Source organism: Oenanthe melanoleuca, chromosome 2, assembly GCF_029582105.1.
Source record: "Oenanthe melanoleuca isolate GR-GAL-2019-014 chromosome 2, OMel1.0, whole genome shotgun sequence".
NCBI classification, from domain to species: Eukaryota; Metazoa; Chordata; class Aves; order Passeriformes; family Muscicapidae; genus Oenanthe; species Oenanthe melanoleuca.
Window position 1 is genome coordinate 128433309 of NC_079335.1, and position 21172 is coordinate 128454480.

General features: G+C 42.6%; 2 protein-coding genes across 5 annotated transcripts in view; one reads left to right on the top strand and one right to left on the bottom strand.

Moving 5' to 3' along the window:
• Positions 1 to 10858, top strand: part of PTER (phosphotriesterase related) — a 23237-nt gene extending 12379 nt beyond the window's left edge. For all 4 annotated transcript variants that reach the window (XM_056484534.1, XM_056484535.1, XM_056484536.1 and 1 more), the window contains exons 3-5: positions 807 to 1072; positions 4165 to 4305; positions 7541 to 10858. In XM_056484534.1, the coding sequence (XP_056340509.1) occupies positions 807 to 1072; positions 4165 to 4305; positions 7541 to 7751 (618 nt within the window). In that variant the 3' untranslated portion in view covers positions 7752 to 10858. The remainder of the gene's footprint in view (positions 1 to 806; positions 1073 to 4164; positions 4306 to 7540) is intronic.
• On the bottom strand, positions 10858 to 16159 carry C1QL3 (complement C1q like 3). Its single transcript, XM_056484538.1, has 2 exons — positions 15558 to 16159; positions 10858 to 11240 (listed from the first exon to the last, which is right to left on the bottom strand). The coding sequence occupies exons 1-2, from the start codon at positions 16143 to 16145 to the stop codon at positions 11061 to 11063; spliced, it is 768 nt and encodes a 255-aa protein (XP_056340513.1). The 5' UTR covers positions 16146 to 16159; the 3' UTR covers positions 10858 to 11060.
• Between the last annotated feature and the right edge of the window lie 5013 nt (positions 16160 to 21172).

Here is a 21172-nt window from a genome sequence, read left to right on the forward strand (position 1 = left end):
GTGTTTGGTGGACTCATGGAGACCCACAGATTTTCTGTACTCAGCACTTAGAAGGTAGGCCATCATCAGTGCCATTTTGTGCTCTCTATTATGAATGTATGCTTAAGATACATGACCTGTTCTGGGAAAGAAGAACTAAAGCTTTTATAACAAACTAGCTTTATTAAGAGATTCTGATGGGTTTTGTCTATGCATGCTCTAAAGCAGGCTAATTTTGATCCTGTAAATTTGTCAAATGAGCTTTGTTTTTGTAGTTCTGCAGGCAACAGTGCTCCTGTTGTTTTACATTGGCATTCCCATAAGCAGGTTTTGCCTTAAACTTGTTTCTTCAGGAGGCTTCCCAGAGTTTCTCCCTTCCCTGTCTGAATGACAAGGTTTCCTTATTCTCTGATCTCTTGTTTTGCAAAAATTACATTGAATTGTGTCTGGAGCCAATTTAGGAGTGCAAGGCAAAGGTTATGGAATAAACTAACTTTTTTTTTTTTTTTTTTAAACCTAGTGTCTGCCTAAATCAGAGTTCAAATTACATGTAGACCAGTTTTCTTGGCAAACCTGGACAAATGTATGACTGGATACTATTACATTGATTTGCTTCTGTGTTTATTTTGGTCATACTGAATGGCTAGCGTAACATTAGTTGGCAGAAACCAGATTTTGACTACAGTGTTTTCACACACCCAGCTGTTCATGAAATAAATTCAGAAAGACCTTGGGAGTATAACTAGCCCAGAGTCCGTAGGCCAAATTTGATGCTACTTAACACAAATAGTAATAATAACCAAAAATCTCATTTTCCTGTTCTCTAGCTGACAGAGATTATTGTTGATGAGGTACTCAGAGGAGCAGATGGGACTAATATCAAGTGTGGTGTGGTGGGAGAAATAGGTTGCTCCTGGCCTTTGACTCCGAGTGAGCACAGAGTGCTTCAGGCAACAGCACAGGCTCAGGCACAGCTTGGGTGCCCTGTTATCATCCATCCTGGCAGGAACAGCGACTCCCCTTTCCAGATTCTGCGCATTCTGCAGGAAGCTGGGGCTGATGCTTCAAAGACAGTCATGTCTCACCTCGACAGGTAAGGAGACTACTCTGCTGTGCTTCCTGCAGGGTTGCCACAACTCACTGGGATTTTGCAGAACTACCCTGGGAAAAATTGACATAGAGTTATCCTCAAGTTTACAGACTTAAAAATAAGTGCTTATATAGAGCTTGATCTGCCTCCAGCCCTTCAGTCAGGATCAGCTTTTTTGTTTTTATCACATTGATAAGAGATTTTGGTATTTTAAATGCTGTTTTTGAAAGCCTGGCAGAGGAGTTAGGAATAACCGTAGCCACATTTAAAAAATGGGAATTCCATTAATTTGTTTCCCTGCACAAATCACTGTATTTACAAAGCATTGGACACTGAGTAGTCCTCACTAAATTGGGTTGGAAGTTGCTGGGCTTCCAGTGATTTTGAAAACTGGGTCACTCTTAATGGCCTTGCCAAAATCTCACAGAAGCTAATGGAGATTTTCTTTGATTTGGCTGGAGTCTGGATCAAAGCGAAAAACAGATTTTTAATGTTCTACTACCAGACAGAGGAAATACTGCTTAAAAAAAAAATAGTTGGGTTTTGGATAGTTCATAGCATAGACCACATATTTAACTTTTAGTTTCCTTGAGAACAAAAACCAGGAGCTCCACATGAGGCATGGAGAGAAATTGGGATGCTTTTCTGTCTCCAGCTTAGAAATACAGCCTCTATTACCAAATCAGTTTTGTGTGACCTTGTGTTGCTCATGGTGAGCTGGAGTATGTCCAAGCATTGATTAGTTTGGCCAGTTGCTGAATAATGGAGACTATTTGTGGTCATATGATTCTCAGCAATTGGATTGTTTGCCCTCAGTGTTGATGTAATACAGGCAACAGCACTGTGCTCCAAGTTTCTCATGGTTACAGGCTCTAAGAGCTTGCACATTGGGCTACAGGTGTTTGTCATTCACAGAGCACCTTGTTTTTTACTTCAGGATTTTAGGGGCATAAAATTCATGCCATTAAATTATATTTGAATATTTATAAATTACTTCCTTTTTGTATTTACGTGCATTCCATTGTATCTATAGCTGTATTTTCCATTCCTTTTTGAGGAAAAACTGATTCCTTACATCTTTTTATGAAAGAGGACTGAGCAAGCTGCAGGTATCAGTACTTACGTAGCCATTTTGATACAATATAAACATACAATTATGGCTTTTTGCCTCTTATACACTGTTGTAAATTGTTGAATTAAGTAATTAACTGATGGAAATTAAGCAATATAAATAGGAAAACAGAGGTGCAGTTTCAGTAACAGCCGCTGATGCACAATATGACATTTCCTTTTATCTCCTTCTATCATTACTTTCACACATTCAGGTTGGCACTTGCTGTAACATAAACTACTGTGAAGTTTGGCTTTGCAATGTGCATTTAACATTTTAAGTCTCCTCCAGTAAGAAAAATCCACGTGGGAGCATCCCAGTCCCTTAAATGTGAGATAAATTTGTACATAGCTCCATATTTCATGTCTGCATTTCACATAGACAGAATGGTAGTTTTCCAGTGGATTTACAATTAAATGATAAAACTAAAATGCTAGCTACCATGTGTTGCAATTTAGCACCTTAGAACAAAAGGTAGCACGTATCCATAGTGGAACTACAGTGTACTAAAAGGCTGGAAGCAAAAGCTGTTGAGCTTTGGCTTTAGCCATTTGTTAGAGATTAAGGCTATAAAGGAGATCAACATGTCAACTCAACTCACTTGAGTAGCTTTTGTTAGAAGACACACAGCAACTGTTATGAATTTGGGGCATCATAATGGTGTGGTGTCTGTCCCTGTGGTATTTATGGCTGAGGTCAAATTACAGGGTGTTTCACCATTGTCTCCCTGCGAACCAAGCAGGATCTAAAATAATCTGTTCTTTTGCTCTGCACTTTGAAAACTCATTTGGTGATAAATGTTCAGTCTCTGGAAAATGTAGCATTTATTTTAAAATACCATTTTTTATTAATTACACTTGGCAAGTCTTACACTCCTGCTGATGGCAGGCTTGTTTGAACATGGATTTTCTCTCTCTTAACCCATCTGTTCCTCCTACTTGATCTGTTGTTAAGTCATAATATTGAAATTGTGACATCAGTCATTTCCATAGCAACAGACTGTGATGTAATTGTATAAGGTAAAACTGCTTTGTGACATCAATATCTGCAATAATAAAAATTCCCCAACAAACTACTGCCGTTTTGGTTGACTGTGCTGCTCTTGTGGAAATGTGGTTTCTTCTTAAAAAAAACCAAAAAGTGTGGCAGCTCTAAAGATAAAATTGTATCATTTGTGTGTTTTTGTTTTTCTTTGGACAGCTTATACAGTTGGTAAAAATGGTTCAAAGAAAACCCAAAATATTCCAGAGAGCTCTTATTTCTCTTGCTGTTCTTTTCCAAATGAGTGAGAGGTGTTAGAAGCTTTGTTCCTTCACTTTTCAAATCTTCTGCAAAGCCCATGTCCCAGATACTCACAGTGCCTTTATGTATTTTGGTGAGAGCATTCTGGCCAGATCCCAGTGCAAACAATGATATATTGCTGTTCTAATGGCAATCTAGAAACATCACTGTACAGAATAGAATCTAAAGACAAAGTTGTATATTACTGGTGTGTGATGGATGAAACAAGCCCTGGATGAAGCTGTCTCCTGTAACTCTTTTGGGAAAGTAAATCTGTCTTGTATAAGTAATCCATTGTCTTTTTGGGGTTTTTTTTAGTATCACTATGAATTAACCTCCTCCTTAAATGTCCTTCTTTGTTAGGTTGTCAGTTGAGAGGGTTAATGATATCAAAAGTAAGTAACTTTCCTGTTTCTGTTTAAAGATTATAGTAGCGTTTTTCATTATTTCATGGGGAAAGAGTTGATTTTGGTTTGGTTTTTTAATGCATGAAATCCCAAATGAGTGTAAGAAGGACAGTGCTATGTATCATCTTAAGTTGCATGTGTCAAACAGGAGTCCTGTTTTTCAGATGGGTGAATTAAATCTTAGATTATTTGGGTTTTTTTCCTTGCAAGTAGGAGGTCACAAAATACCTGTCCTCATACCATAAGATGTTTTATTCCTGCTACAGTGCTGACTCTGTGTTATATATGTTCTACAGGACCATATTTGATAAAAAGAAACTCCTCGAATTTGCTAAACTTGGATGTTACTTAGAGTATGACCTATTTGGTACAGAATTCCTTCATTACCAGTTCCATCCAGATATTGACATGCCGAACGACAACGAAAGGATTGCAAGGTATCTGCTCCCACGCAGTTCTAGCTATAGCATGGCCATTGATAAAGAAATATTATTGGTACTTGTTTTAAGACCATCACAGAGTGATTCTGCTTGTTGTTCAAAATTGTCTTCTATCATACTGAAATAATGCCATTTTCCCCTGCTGCTGTCACACCATTAGAGCAGCATGTATCGTTTCTTCTGTCTGAGAGGAGGATGCAGAATCATAGTGTTGTAGGAAGTTACTGGAGAAGATCAAGAGCTTTTTTAATTTCATTCTCTGTCCTAATTCCATGCTGATCTGATCAAATTTATGCAGTCTGTAAAAAGGAAAAGGCTGGAAATACTGCATTTATGTTAGGATTAAGTACTTCTGTTTCAAACAAAGTACTGGAAACTTAGTGCTGCTACTAAACATCAGCTGAGCCTGTTATATCTCCTCACTGGTTTGCTAACCCAGCAAAACTCGCTGGTTGTTTTGGACGAATTTGTGCTTCCATCCTGAAAAACTGCCTTTTTTCTTCCAAGCACTTTATCACCTTTCCTCCCTGTGTCCTTTTGCCCTTTCTCTCTTTTGAAGAATATGATTCCTGTCTCCTCAGAACTCCCATTTTCCTCACACTCACTCACAATGTGAAAATATTGGCCCCACTGGCAGGATACCTCTTCTCTGCTTCTCATCAGCACCTGCAGTCTCAGCTCAGCTGCACAGCAAATCTGTTGTGCTGTGCTAACACAAAGTTTTGCCAAGGAGATACATTCTGTACAGAAACTGTCTGAGAGGAGGTAGGATCAGCTGGGAATGGACACCTCACTCTCCCACTCCATCTGGAGGTGTGATGCTGCCATGCTGTTTGTCCACAGTGTTTGTGAGCAGTGAAGTGGCAGGTGTCTGAGGGATGGGTTGCCATCCTGCCCGTGTCTTTTTACCTTCCAGAGTCACAGACAGTTCTTTCACTCTCCTTGATGAGAAAGATTTTATGATTGCTGATCACTAATGAAGTAAATTCTAGCTTTCCCTTACATCTCAGACATAGCTTCCCTCCCCCTCATTGTCAGATTAATCTTGGAACTAATCTATTTTCAAACTGTTCTCTCCTAAGAAGGTGCTGTGGTTATTCTTCCACCCTCCCAAGCATTTGCTGCTGCTTTTCACACTAGAAATTGTTTCTCTCTTAACAGTGCTCTCAGTCTTGCACTCAGTATTTTAAACTGTTGCAAGGAATCCACAGTTTTCACATTTAGAATTATTAAAGTTGCTTTCTCTGCTGTGCCTCCTGCCCTCTCCTGGGCCATGGAAAGTCAACATCTACAGAAGCACTGGGGAAGATATAGAGAGGCTGTTGGACCAGGCCTTGGTTAACAAGTGCATGTTCAACCGTGCAGAGTTTTCATTCCATCCATGATACTTGCTCAGCCACCCTTGTCTCTTCTGAAACTCTCTAGTGTCTGAGTATTTCTTGCAGCAGGCTGTTCATAAAAAGAAAAGATGAAAGGTTTGTCTTCTCATTGCACAGTGTGAGTATGTGTATTTAAGTTATATTGTTATACCCACTGTGGAATAAGGATGGCTGGGGCAATCTCCTTAGAGTTTTGTTTTGTCAAACAGCACCACAGAGGTAGAAACCAGATGGACCTCTGAATGAAAATACTGAATGGAAAATACTTGTTCACATCTTTTCTGTTCAAAACACAAACTTCTGTAGTCATAATGTACCTACTTGACACAGTTTAGCTGTCTGTGTACTTCAGCAGTTTGGCTGCAGTCTACTGCCAATGCAAGCAAAACAATGACTTTTGCTCTGGGGCAGTTTGGAGTCAGAGGCAGGTACTGGCTAAATACAGAGGAGTTACAGAATGGAAAGGATCATATGCCTCCCCAACCCATGAAATTAGTCCAATATGAAAGGGGGTGATTCTAATAGTATTTTGGCCAACAAAAACTTAGTCCCCCCAGTGCCATTACTCTTACTTTCTGGTTGGCTTGTGGTCTCTCTGTATTTCAGGCTGGAGGAGATTCTTGTGATGTCATAAGACTGTGGTTTATGTAGTGTTATGCACTGTATGGCACAAGGTATGGTGGGTTTTTGAAAAACAGTAACATTTTACCAAATTCTATTCTCTTGCCTTCTTTCTGCTAACCATGCTGCTTAGATCCTGCTACATGTATCTCCTTTAACTACTTCTAATAAAAACTGTTAGTAAGGGCTTTCAAAAATACTGTGGGTACTTATAATGCTAGTTTTTGTTTCCTTGTTGATCAAAGCATTGTCAGGAAGGTAAGGATTTGAATTTCACGGTGCTGGCAAGTGATGGAATTGGAGGTCTTTATGAGGAATGGGCACTTTCCAGGGCTGGTCTGTGAGTCCCTGACATTTCAATGCTGCAATCCTCTGCCAAACTAAATGGAAGCTTACTGAGAAACTTAACAATCATGCAATATAGGAGTGTAGGCATCCACATAATATAAATGCTAAAAAATGAACTGATAAGGGAGTAAGGCTACCTCAATGGAACAGAAGGACTTGTAGCAGTCCTGCTACAAGAGTGTGACTAGAAGGATTATTGATTGTCATTTTGCCAAGGTTGTTTAGCTGCACTGCCATATTAATTAATGCCTCATATTTCCTGGCATGTACTAGTGCTGTTCCATGCCAGTCTTATTTGTCTTCTTTAAAGAACATCTTTGAAATGTGTTTTGGTGAAAGCTGTCTATATGGAGTATGATACCAGCAACTTAAAGCTTTTATTAACCTGCTTTGCTGAATGGTATTCAACCAATATGAAAGTACTTACGTAATTGATCCAGGCTCCTTTAAAGACCTGGCACACACAGTCTGATCATTAGCAAATATAATGGGACCAGCTTTGTGACAGCACCAAGAAGTAATCTGTTGAGGAGGAATTTATACAGGAAATTATTATTTACTAATTTGTATAAAACCTGTGACCCGTGTGTGGTGATGCTGAAGTTCTTGAATTCCTCTGTGGACTTAATGGGTCTGGAAATGCAAAGACATGTGCCAAAAGGAAAGAGTTTTACTTCTCCATTTAAATGTGTGTGGTGTTTTCATGCAATAAAAAAAACATTTTATTTTCAGGTAAATGTAAAGAGTATATCCTCTGAGCACCTAAGTATTTTCTGTTATAATAAAGTCCAGCAGTACAGTAATGTAAGAAATGTAAATCTTGGTGGGTTCTGTGCTGTTGCAGTGAGAACTTTCACTGACAGGGATGCTTCTAACTTTTGCAGGATTCGTTTGCTGATTGATGAAGGCTATGAAGACAGAATTCTGATGGCTCATGATGTGCACACCAAGAACAGGTTGATGAAATATGGAGGTCATGGATATTCACATATCTTGAAAAATATAGTTCCTAAAATGCTAATTAGAGGCATATCCCAAGATAAAATTGATAAAATACTCCTAGCAAACCCAAAGCGGTGGTTGACTTTTAAGTAGGAATAATGAATAAATATACTTGCAACCTAAGACAATGATTATAAGGAAGCTTGATAAAATCCAGATTTTGGTAGAGAAGTCATTAAAAAAAAAATTCCGAAAAACTGAAAATTAATAAGTAAATGCAAATAAACTGATTCCTTAGAACATCAAAATTGTGTACTATCTCTGCATTTTCTCCCTTCTGAAATGATTTACTGAATATGAGCCTACCTACAGAATCTTTTCAACTGAAATTTTAATATAATTGTTTCAAAATCATAATCTAATACTGTTACTGAATGTTACCTCCAAACTACTTTTGAAGATGTGTCACCTAGACTTGGAAGGAAATTATGGTTTTCAGTTAAATTTCCTGTCTCCAGCGGCTGATTTTAATCCTTGTAATACTGTACAACTTCTCATTATCCTCATATTCTTTAAGTAATACTTGATAAAAGGCCTGGAAGTTTTAATTAGCTTCCATAGACAAGAAAAGGCAAGAGGAATCTCAAATCTTAAAAAGATAATGTTTCTTTCTAGTTTAACAATTTACTTAATTGTAACTGAAAATGTAAAAAATACATGGAAAAATATATTTTTGAATAAAGCATTTTGATCACCTTTTAAACTACATGCAGTATTATTACAGATGTCTTTTTCTAATTGCATTAGTTTTTTATCATGAACTCAGAGTCTCACAGCAATCATGTAACACTTGACACATACCAGCTTCTTTTTGTAAGGATGCAACACCGGCACTCAAAATATATTACATAATACAGTTTTAATGAGTTGTAATAATTATAACAAAGGTTGTGATATAAGTCTTTACAAATCAGTATATCAAGATATGATGAAAAAGGAAGAAATTTTTGCCGTATATGTGGTTTTCAAATAAAGTGTGTTCTTTGCTCTTGTCTAACGTTAACCAGGGCAGGTGATTTATCCAAAAAAATGATCTTATCCAATAGCAGTGGTAGCCTGATTTCAGAAAGTTCTTCGGATTTGGCCATGTATGTCTCGTAGTATTGAGCTTTACCAACAAACACCATAGTAAATGCACACTGCTGGTTGTGGATGATCTCTAGCTCTAGGTGCAGGACTGTTGGACACTACACAGGGAATCTCTAGCTACACTGCCTGGGAGTGCACTGGCCAGCAACAGCAACAGTGGAGCGGACAGACAAGTCAGGTACACATCTATTATTAAAATAGTTGTCTCAGAGAAATTAAACAGGAATAACCACTGCAATGTACAGATAGAGGCTGGCACTTTGTCATAAGGTAAAAGCATGAGCCGTCTGGTGAGATAATACACAAGCAGCTAGCAGCACAATGTCCCCTTGTAAACCCTGGAGGAGTTTGCCTGGTGATCCTCTCAGTCAGCCTGGGCTCGCTTAGCATTTATTTGGAAAAACAGAAGGAGTAACATGTTCTGTTTAAGAAAAGGTTCATTCACTCAAACGAGATTTTTTAGGGAGATGTGAAACATCTCCATCAGACTTTTGCTGAGTAGCCAGCACTAGGGAGCTTTTTTTGTCAGAGTGGCAGACACTTCGGAAATTTTAGTGCAGATAAATCTTAAGTTTGTACCCTTATTACAATAGACAAGGTTACTTGTGATAGAGTATATTAAATAGCAGTGCTAGGGATAGCCTCTGTTACTCTCTAATGATTTATAGAAATGTTACCTTGATTTTACCAAAAGGTTAAAAATAAAAAACGTAACAAACTGTGCTAAAGAAATATAATAATCTTGCTGAAATTTAGGTTTAGAATGAAATCTGGAAGTTTTAATCTGAGAGAAACAGCCTCCCAAAACCAAAACAAATAATAAATCCATTTTCTGAATAAAAAAAATCCATGGACATTACTGCTATGACCGACTTTAAAGCATTTTTATAACTATGTATCTGTGTTTAGTTTTCTTCTCCAAGCCATTAATCCTCTATATGGATTAAGCTTCTTTGAGACTTTATATATCTATATCTCTATCTATATGAATGAGAAAAATAGGTTTTAATACACACTTTTTTTTGCATGTGAATATCTGCTTCTTTCTTTGCATATGTGTTATCATTTTTGGTAATATGCTTCTCTGTGTCCATCTCATAGGCACACCTTACCACAAACTGGTACTAGCTTCCATGGAAAAGGTCTGTGTGACAGCATTTTCTCATGTGTCAGATCTCCCACTCTTCCTTTGTTGGAAAAATCCCACAGACTTCAGTGAGACAAGACACCTAAAGACAATTAAGGTTTTGACCCATTCTATTCCTATGGAATTCTAGTGGAACATCTGCAGTATATTAATCTGTAACTACTTTATTAAAAATAGAACCCAGGTACAGACTAAGTGCTAAAAGACTAATGAAGACTAATTGCTGCAAAGAAAACACTCTGCCTTAGTATGATGGTCTGGATGCCAGGCTTTCTAAGTATTTACACAATTAACCATCAAGAATGGGCCTGTAATAATTGTCTAAATATACATTTACATGGATACAAATTAAAAGCCATATCCCTTTTCCACTAATAGCAATGAGAGTTTTGCCATTTGCTTTGGTGGAATCAGGGATATGGACCAATAGAATAGTTTATAAACTATTTTATTTTTCAGGGGAAAATAGTGTTTCTTCTATATTTCTTTTTCTTTTAGAGGACAGCTAAGGGAAGGACAAAATTTAAATAACTCCCCTGGATTAATTTTATGTTAAAAGTCGAATGTAAACCTACAAAGCAGAAACATTGAGTTAAGGCTTGAAGCTGATTAGTTTCTAATTTTAAGTGGAAGGGTAAGAAAAGTACAAGGCAAACAATTTCTTTGCAGAGAGAAAGTATATTTTGATTACCTCTTCCTTTTATTGTAAAATCATTCCTCACCACACTATGAGTGGACTCCAAGCATCATTGTTAGCAGGTAAGTCACAAGAACCAAAGCTGAAGTATGGATAAAGCAGCAAGATCATAACACATCAAAGTATCATATACACTGAAGAAATAACTCAGCGTCCTTGGGTGGGCTTTTCTTCCCTATAAAAATTTGCTCTATGTAGAACTTCATTCACATGGACACTAACAATGAGGAAGTATTTGCTTTGGCGGAAGTGGATCGCACATCTGTTTAACTTGCTTTGTGGTTTTTTAACGTAAGGTTTCTCTGTGTTGCACAGATGTGAATCAGGTAGCATTCGACTTTTCCCCCGCTGCTGAGGTGTGCGGTGTCACTCTCTGCTGGGGTGCTTGTTTCATTGACTTTTGCCACGCAAATCCATCGCTTAGAAGAGCAGGCTTCTCGACTGGTTTGGTGGGTCTTTTTACTCATTATCAGTCAGCATAAATAATAAATCCAGAAAATGTGCTGTATTTGTTGTTGTTTCCTCCATGTGCTTTTCCTCCATCTAATTTAATGTAAACTTCATCTCCTGGCTCCAAGTGAAGAACCACGCTGTTACTGGCATAGTCGTAGTTCTGATCAGCATCCTGGGCAATCGCACTAGCTCGAACCTACATAAAATACAGAATGACTGGTTAAGAAAACTCAGGCAATTTTCCTGCCTGGTGAAATTAAAGCACAACCTCAAAGTTTTATTCCACATGCATGAGTTGCCACTTTAAACATCTGGCAAAGTATGTTGTAGTTTATTCCTATGGCTACTGCTTATTTTCTCCAACTGTAGTTCTGGAACTGAAGCAATAATATTCTCCTTTCTCAGTCATCTGCCTGATCTTCTCTAGATGTCTGGAGCCTTTTAAAAAATATATGTAAGAGTACTAGAGTTGAGAGAACTGGATCTGATGATGTGCCAATTTTACATTGGTGTGACTTTTGATTGGCAATGGTGAGGATCCACAGGAAGACCCACAGGGAGCTCCCAAGATGGACTTTTTCCAGAGGCACTTTATTGTCATACCAAGTAATAGGATCATGCTGCAAAAAAGAATACAAGAAGTACACCACCCCACACACAAGCAGTCTGGGTTTGGAAAACCTGCTATTATCACATTTCAGTAAGCAAACATTTAATTTCACTGTGTTTTAAGAGATGCATGTCTGAAAAAATCACTATTTGCTGTAAGAGGTTTTTGGAATTAACAAGTCATTGAGGGCTTTTCATTTGCAACTTTCCCTTAAATATACTTTTTTCCCATTTCTCCCTTGGTATTCCACTACTGATTAAATTTGACATTTCTTGCAAACTGTAAGTAATTTGTAATTTCAAGATATATGTTGGTTTCCAGCAATAAACAACCTGTGCCATTGTAAGTCTCCAAATCATTTATATATAATTTGACTCTGTTTGGTAAAATATTTAAACATGGTTGCATGTGATTTATTTCAGTGTAACACGTCATCTGCTTGTTGCTTGTCTTTGTTCTACCGTAGTTACAGAGCAGTAAATGATTTAGTGGCATTGCAAATCTGAACTAAGTAATAATGCATGACTTGGCGTACTATATGTGGGATTTTTTCTGCTCTGAACTGAAAAAATAGGCTATAAGTCACAATTTTCCATGGATTCCTTTCAAAGTTTACATGATAAATTCCAAATTAAATTTTCATGTGATATGATTTCACATTAATATTGAAATGTTAAAAAGGAGGGGGTTCTTTTACCATGCAGGATGTTATGGCATTATGCAGCTTAAAAATCACAGTAGGTGGAAATTCTTTATGCATCCTGTAAGAACAGTGAGAAAGGCTGCAAAGGCTTGCAGAGCTGTGACAGGCTGTAAATTTAAACTGATACGTGGCATGATGATAAACCCCGACTATTTCAGGACTTCTTGATCCTGACTTGCCTGGTATTGTTTACAGAGGTGATCTATTTTGCTAGCTTTTTAAGCAATAATTATTCTAAGTACTGGAATAGTGACTGGCAGGGCAGAGTTGAAGGCTCTGGGCCATTAACCCTGGAAAAACCTTCCAGACAAAATAACGAACTGAGATGGTTGCTGGCAGTGGAAGTGGAAAGGGCAAATGGGCAGGAGTGGAAAGGCTACAGACAAGGTAGTAGAACTTCCACAGAGAACTACTATCTTGCATAATGGTGAGAAAAATGGTTTAAAGGACTTTTCAAATTCCCATTTGCTTCCTAATGAAATGCTACTTTGTGGATTTTATACAAATCTCATGGATGGCAAGGGAGAATTCAAATTACATTAGTGACTGTACTAAGAAAGTCAGCATGTGGACACTAGCTACAACAGCAATGGATATTTCATTTTTAAGATTCTACATAATACATACTGGCTGGAAAAAAAAGAGATTCTGGGTATTGAAAGTCTAGAAATCAAAATGCAGATCTTACTGCCCTGTGTGTAGCAGCAAAGGTCCTGTGTGCTATTAGTGGGTTTACCTTCTTGCTTGGTTAGCCAGAACAATTTCTTTTTAATGCCTAGAACAGTCTCAAATGAATTCTCAGTGACTGTACTGCTGCAAGAGGGTAAATGTATCTCAAAATTAAAGCATTATCAGACAATACATTTCACAGATTCCATGTAAGTTCTTTCATGAAGCTGTGCTCTCAGCCTGCACACACATACCTGAGCTGTGGGTCCTCAGCACTTCCCTGTTCAAGCTTGATGACCATTAAAGCAGACAATGTGGTAACACTGGGGACCTTGAGGTTCCACATATGTATTGCTCAGGATTTTTTTTTTTTTCTGTGAGTCATACAGTTCTCAATGTTTCGGGGTTTTTCATTGTTAGAGAACACTGGATTTATAATGTTGCCTTTGTCACTCCATTTAACTGCTTCCAAAATTTCTGAGCTTCCTTACAAATATACATAAAGCCTGTGTTTCAAGCATAAATCATAATCAATCATTGAGGCATTAAAACTGTGGGTCGATTTAAAACCATCTATATGCAGGTATTTACCTAAATACCCGGTTTAGTATATACAAATTGACACTTGGAACCCCTCTTTGGGTGGTTTTTTTCTTTTTTCTTTAAATAACTATGAGTTTAATTTGTCTCGTGTCTGGCACTGGAGGTACCTATATTTGGAAATGGTTAGACAGGTTCAATTGGATATTTGTAATTGGATGCTTCTTTAAAATTACTGCTATGTATCTATTTTTCAGAGATTGGCAAAATAAACACTCTACAACATTATAAATAGGGATGAAAGTAGATCAGTTCTTTAATTGTAAGCAAAATTGTTTTCCTGCAGTGAACAATATTGCTTTTGTTGAAGATATCAAAGTGAATATATAGGATGTACTTTGTTTTACTAGTCCTGGTTTATCTGCTGAGACAGTGTTTATAGTAGACATTTTCTAATTTAATTAATTGCCGCTGATGTCCTCATTATTCTGTTTTCACAGTCCTTCTGAGGAGCCATAAACAAAAGGTTAAGTGGTATATCAGATTAATTTAGTGGCCGCCGCTGCTCCCGTGTGCGCTCAGCACAAAGGGCCGCCAGCCGGGGGAGGAGACGAACAAACCATGGAGCTTTTCCGCGGCGGGGACACGGGGGCCGGTGTGCAGTGCTGGGGACACGGCGGGGACACGGCGGGGACACGGGGCCGGTGTGCAGTGCTGGGGACACGGCGGGGACACGGGGCCGGTGTGCAGTGCTGGGGGCACGGCGAGGAGCCGAGCCATCGCCAGCCCACCCCGCCGGAGGGCGAACAGCCCAGGGAGAGCGGCAGCGGCGGCTCCGGGCTCCCCGGGCGGCCAGCCCGCCCCGCGGCACCGGGACAGCTCGGGCTCTAAGGGACCTGTTGAGCCGCCGGTCCCGCCGCACGGGAGCACCGCGGAGCTCCGGGGACACGGGAACCATTGGGCACCTCGCACTGTCCTTGGGCGCCCCGAGCCTTGAGGGATGGCGATGCCTCTAAGGAATCAGTGCCAGCCCAACCGTGTCTGTTAACTACGCACGGGAGAGGCGCAAAATCACTAAGGACGGCTCCCCCGGGGCAATGCAACAGGCACAGCCCCTGCGAGCACAGTGGCTACGTTTATCCTAATTAAAAGGGATGATTACTCTGTATTTGAGACGGCAGCCTTTAATTATTTCCGAAGTCTTCATCCTGCCCAGGGGATGCGGACAGACGGGTCCTGCCCGGTGTCTCCGGACGCCCCGTGTGCCTCCCGGCACGGTCCGTCAGCCGGCGCCGGCCCGCCAAGGCTCAGGCCTTGAGCTCGCTCTATTGCCAGCTCTCCTAACAGGGAGAAGGAGCCTCGCTCCCTCCGGGGGCTGAGCCTGTCAAACCCGAGCTCCGCTGCGTGGGAACCGCGTCCCGTGCCGTGGCTGCGTTCCTCCCACCCACCTCACCCTTTCCCCACACCCTTTCCCCACACCCTTTCCTCACGCCCTTTCCTGAGCTCACCCACCGGCCCTGGCTCCCCTTTTTCCGGGGGCTTTCCCCTCCCCGAGGGAGCGCCGGGCTCTTCTCGCTCCTGCGGGCAGCGTCCGCCCTCCCGTCCCGGCAGAGCTGGGGCAGCGCTCCGGGGCGGGCCGGGAGCTGCTGTGCTCGGACGGCGGGCTGGGAGCGGCACCTGCGGCGCGGCTCTCGGAGAGCAGAGCGCGTCGAGTCCGCATTCACCGAGCAGCCCGGGCTCGGCTCGCAACGCCCGGCCCCTCGGGAGCCCTTGGACACCCGAGGCGGAGAGGGGCGGCGCTCCCCGCAGGTTCCCCTCTCCCGCTGCGGGCCGGGGCTCCGCTCCCCCGGGACGCACCCGCGCTGCCTCCCGCGGCCGCCCGGGATCCCTCCCGCCCGCTGCCCGCCCTTCCGCACCGCTCCCACGGGAATCCCGTCCTCCCGGGCCCCCGCTGCCCTCCTGTCCCCGGCCGCCCCCGGCGCGGCGCCCACCTGGTTGTTCTTGCAGAGGTCGGCCCACATGCTGGTGCCGTCGCCGCCCCGCATGAGCACATGGTAGGTGAAGAAGTAGATGCCGGGGATGGAGCAGGTGAACTTGCCGGTGGTGGGGTCGTAGTGGTTGCCGAGGTTGGTGACCACGTCGTCGAACTTGAGCACCTCGTAGCCCTCGTGCTGCCGCTTGAGGCCGGCGTAGAAGGCGATTTTGGGGACGGTGCTGTAGGTGGCGGCGCTGATGGCCCCCGCGGCGTTCAGCCCCGGCGCCCCGGGGGGGCCCGGCAGGCCCTGCCGCCCCGGCTCGCCCTTCTCACCCGGCGGCCCCACCGGGCCGGGCGGCCCCGGCTCCCCCGGCGGGCCCCGCGGCCCCGCTTTGCCCGGCCGGCCGGCCTCCCCCTTGGGCCCCTGGATGAAGGTGGGCAGGGACTGCATGAGCCCGCGGTCGGGCGTGGCCGCCGTGCTGGGCGCCTTGGTGCCGCCGTAGGGGTCGCAGACCATGCGGCAGGTGCCCAGCATCTCGTAGTGCGCCGAGGTGCCGGCCGAGCTGACCAGCACCGGGATGAGGATGACCAGCAGCAGCACCATCACCACCCCCAGCGCGCCGGCCGCGATCAGCCGCCGCCTGCTGCCCACCAGCCGGCTCAGCGCAGGGCGATCCTCTTGTCTGCTTTTGGACAAAATCTTGATGGTTGGCGGGGTTCCTCCTCAGAGCCGAAAAAAAGCCGAGCCCTCGTGAGCTCGGCTCCCCTGGGGCTCGGCCGCCCTCCCGAGGGCCGCCGGTGTCGCGGGGGCTCCCGCGGGTCGCTGCGGCCGCTGCCGCCGCCGGGCGGGCGAGGGAGCGGAGCGGAGCGGGAGAGGAGAGCGAGAGCTGCCGCCGCGCCCCGGCCGCCCGCACTTTTATGCTCCCGCTGGCGATCGACTTTTTTTTTTTTTGCAGGCTGTGCCAGTCCGAGTCAACTTTCCCTGGAACTTGCCTTTCCTCTCGCGATCGCCCCGCTCGCCTCCTCGCTCTCTCTCTCTCTCCCTCCCTCTCTCTTTTCGCAGAGACGACAGTCCTCAGCGGGGACGCCCTCCCGGCCGCCCGGTGCTCGGTGTCCGCGCCGGAGCCGCAGCGGAGCCGGAGCCGGAGCCGGAGGGAGAGCGGGATCCTGCCCGGGTGCCACCTGCCAGGAGAGGAGGAGGCTGACGAGCGCGCTGGAGCAATTTATAGGCACCCAAAAGCGCAGGGGAAAGGGGAGCTGCTTTGGCATCTCATTCCAGCATCTGCTCTGCTCTTCCCACTCACAGAGAGTTTGGCATTACTCTGGCAGTGTGGGAAATATATATTTTTTTTTCTTTTCTCCCTCCCCCACCCCTCCTGCAAACGGATGAACAGCGAAATCGTGAGCCTCACTCACTAGCTGCATCTTGCGATGACAGCTCTTTCTGAAGCAGACCGAAAGGAAGAGATGTGCTTAGCAGCCTCTGGGTACCCTTCAGGTCACCGATCGAGAATTAAAAGGTCAATCCACCTCCTGCTTAACGCTTCCCTGAGGCCACTTTGCCACGTTAGCGCTTTCTGGGAAATACCGCTTTAAATGCAGGGATGTTTTACCCATTGTCCAAGTCAAAGTTATTCGAAAATATACCTCGCACAATAATAAAGAGTTTAACGTATCTGAGAATTTCGGATCTCCCTCATCCTCCTCGTCCCATTTGCAGCCAGAAAGGCAGAGAAGTAAATAGTTTTTCCTGTGAATTAAAATTGACATACTCATCACCGGCTACAGTGTTTCCCGGTGTTAAAGGCAAGCGCTGCTCTGCTTGCAAACTGACACTGAGGGAGTGTGTTCCCTTTTGTTTAGAAGCCAAAGAAAAGTCCCGGGTATATGCAAATCGACAGATGCCTAAGACCTGAGAAAACGATCTACTTGGCTTAAGTCAGGGGCAGCAAAGCATTTTGGTAAATCTTGGAGGCTTCTTTTTTTTGTGAGTTTTTTTGTTTGTTTTTGTTCTGGGTTTTTTGTTTTTATTTTTATTTTTATTTTTATTTGTTTTGTGTTTTTTTCTGTTTGTTTTTTGTTTGTTTGTTTTGTTTTTGTTCACGAAAGGCTTCTCCTCCCCCAAGGTCTGGTGGGCACCTCTGTGACTGAGTGGGAAGGTGAATGTGCAATATCAGTGGCATTGTTGCCGAGAAAATATTAAAGAACTTGTCCTGCTTACAGATATACAAGGTACACAAAGAGCTGTTTAAATAAACAAACAGAATTGATTCCTAAATCATACTTCTGTATTCAGGAGCAATGGACGTCAATCAAACCTGGGTGACATTTGCCTGTCAATACAGGGATGATGGCTGGAAAGAGTGTGACTTATTACAGCAAGGCAAGAATCAGAAATGAGCAACAGCAGCAAATAGGACAACACCAAATAATGGCATCTCCAGTGATGATCAGAGGGCTGTGATCTTGTCTTGGATTTTATTAGCACGAATCTGCTCTCCCCTCACCGTTCTCTTTTATTTCCTTTCTATTCCACAACACAATAAGGTCAAACAAGCAGGCAGTGGGAAACAAAGATTCATTGATTCTTCCTTTTAAGCAGAAATGTCAGCAGCTCCTTTTGCTCTTTCCTGAGAGACTCAAAGGCATCGAGTGTGTCCATGCCGTGCAGGGATGGGCCAGTCCAGCTCCTTATCTCCCCAGAAAACTGTCGACAAAGCTTCCATTCATGCACTTGTAAATATTCCTCCCACCCCTTTTTTAAAAAAGTTTTTTCTTTTCTTTCCTCTAATGCTCTGTCTTTAAAAAATTCTTTATCTGGCACTGACACAAGCTAGCCAGTTCCCTTAGCTAAGGGCTTCCCCTAAAGACCGAGGAAGGCAGTCAAACACACTTGGAGGATTTTGTTCATATCTCATTGCTCTCTTCACCCCACGGGAAAGGGCTTTCAGCACTGTTTTTTCTTCTGGGCAAGAAAAATTGAAAAGATGTGCCAGAAGTGACTGCTCCCAGCCTGTAGCTGGGCCCTTGAGGTGTTGTCTTTAGTCATCCCTAAGCCAGCTGTTTTTGTGTCATCAAGGGTGTGCACAAACCTGCATTGCAATGGCTGTGCTGCACATTAGGCAAAGAACAGATCTCATCCTCAAATAAACACAAACCTGTCATCATCTGTGAAGCCATTTGTGATGCTGGGTGACCTCCTGGCATCAAGCACACCCTCAGTCCCTTACTCCAGCTATGATAAGCCTGAGTCTGAAAGTGAGGTCCTACCATACCAACCACATTTTCCCTAATAATTGTATCCTCTCACATACTGCCTGGGGTGCTCATACACTCTGAACTGTTGCAGTCCTTCTCCCAAAGACGACAGCCACAAAAATCATAGCCAGAGTAACCAGAATAGAGAGATCAGGGCAAGTACTGGGTTGTCAGCAGAATGCTAGTTTGGAATATAACCTGGGACCTTGGATTCAGTTACCAGCTTAACCTTAGTTCCCAAGGAAAAATCATATTTTCTTGGAAAACTAAGAATGGGAAACCAAAGTGCTCAGAAGTTATGCACAGAGATCTCAGCAAATTAAAAGGAAGAGCAGAAAACTCTTTTTACTATGGGACCTTTGTTGTCCTGAAATGAATGTGTCAAAACATTGATTTGCTGTAATTAAGGCTTGGGTAGCACTTAGGTTATAATCTCTCCATGCTAAAGGCTGACAGTCCATTCTTAGTATAACCATTAAACCTACATGAGCTGCTGCCAGTCCTAATGTGCTACATTTATTTGTATTTTTGAAGCACTCTTGCTGGCTTGCTCCAGCCTTTCACTTTGTTCCTTTCCCATTCTCTGGGCCCTTGTGCATTCAGACTCCCAGCTGGTGTTCGAGCTGTGTCCCCTGCAGCTTCTGCCATTTGCAACAACCTTGCCACAGCCCTTACTGACTAATTAGTTAATAATCATACAGAGACCTAAAGACATACAACAAAACATGCACGTCCATTTTACATGTGTGCTGCTGCCTCAGCACTAACCCAGGGGAAAACTGCAGAAAATAATTCAAAATTCATCCACTGGCACAAGGGCAACACGTTCTGCAGGCACCAAGCACAAAATGACTCCTCACACCTGCTAAACTCAAAGTTAGCCCAGGAAAAACACTCTGTGAAAAAGGGCAACCCCTTACCAACTCCAGTAAGCAGGAGTCACATGGAAAAAGGCATATGCCTAGCAAATGAGTGTGCCAATGCTGTGCCAAGCTCCATACTGCTTCTGCTCACTCCTATCTGCATCTGGTTTGCTCTGACTTGTATTTTCAATCTCTTGTATTATTATTTTAGAGAAGTGTTTTGAATTTCACTCTGCTCAAAAATTAAGGCTTTGCTACACTGTACTGTAATAAACACTGGTTTAATTATGTATGTAAAGGTTAGTATTTCAGCCTGGATCTCATTTATATGGTCAAGGGAAAAACATTCACTCATTCCAACACATAATGAAGTTCAATGCTGTAAAATATAAAGAGGGGAAAATATTCCTATCAGTGTAGGTGGCTCAAAGGTGCCATGGTGACAGACATGTTGCTATCCCAAACCATCCTTAGTATCCTATTCCATGTCTGTTTCCTCATTCTGGTAAAATCAGCCCTGGCATTTGTGTCAGGAAGCAGGTCCTGGAGAGGACCATGTCCTGCACCAGTTTTGGTAGGAGCTTGTACAGGCAGCTTTAACTAAACTCTCACAAAACCTGTTTTGGTTAGGATGACTGAACTCCAAATAGGTTAATAGAGTTGCAAGATGCCCACTGTATTCCTTAATGAAAATTAGGCTTTTCATGCCCGTGGAAAGAAAATCAGCTTTGGTGTGTAAAAGAAAAAAATATATTTTGCTGATTTTTGGAAGTTTTATCTGTCCTTTGGAACATAGGAACTCCTTTCCCAGGCAATTCTATGCTACTAAGGGATTGAAACCATCTTTATGTGTGGTTGGAAATACCGTAGATTAAGTTTTATTTGAATTAATAAAGCCCTATGAAGATCAGTCTCTGAATGCAAAGGCAGGAAAATGATCCAAAGAAAATATCTCCGGCCATGAAAGGGTTACATTCACTTTTCAAATCCAGATGAGGAGGGAATTGGAGGAGGGCTGTCACTAAAGTGACAGGGCTCAACAAGGAGAATTTGCAAATAAATTTGACATATTTCTTCCTTTTTAGTTTTTAATCTGAAAAGATCAGTCAAATATGACTGGTTACTAGGGGGAGGGAAGGGGTGAGAGCAGAATTAAAGTGGAAAGATTGGAATCAAAATCATGCATGTCATGTTTTGACTGGTGAATTACTGCAGATATAAAAACATAACTGTGTATGTAAAAATAAATCTTAAACACATAGGGAGCTAAAGATTGCACATTCAGCTGAAAAAATTTAAGGATATAAAATAATCATATATGACACTTGATAATTGCCAGCATAAATAGCAGCAATTAACCAAAAAAGATGCTCATAATTGCTAGTGCCCCTGATTATTCAAAATAAAACACTAATTGCAAGGAAAAAGATTGTTCTTTCAGGTTTCTTCTTTCCCATTCACCTTCAAGCCTGCTGATCTGTGTTTTCTCTCTAACTCATCCCTCTGGAGT

Excerpts from the sequence above, each read along its gene's own strand:
- C1QL3 (XM_056484538.1), bottom strand. The coding sequence starts at position 16,145 with ATGGTGCTGCTGCTGGTCATCCTCATCCCGGTGCTGGTCAGCTCGGCC. Across the intron at positions 11,241-15,557 it reads ACCTCTGCAAGAACAACCAG|GTTCGAGCTAGTGCGATTGC; the intron begins GTGGGCGCCGCG and ends TATTTTATGTAG.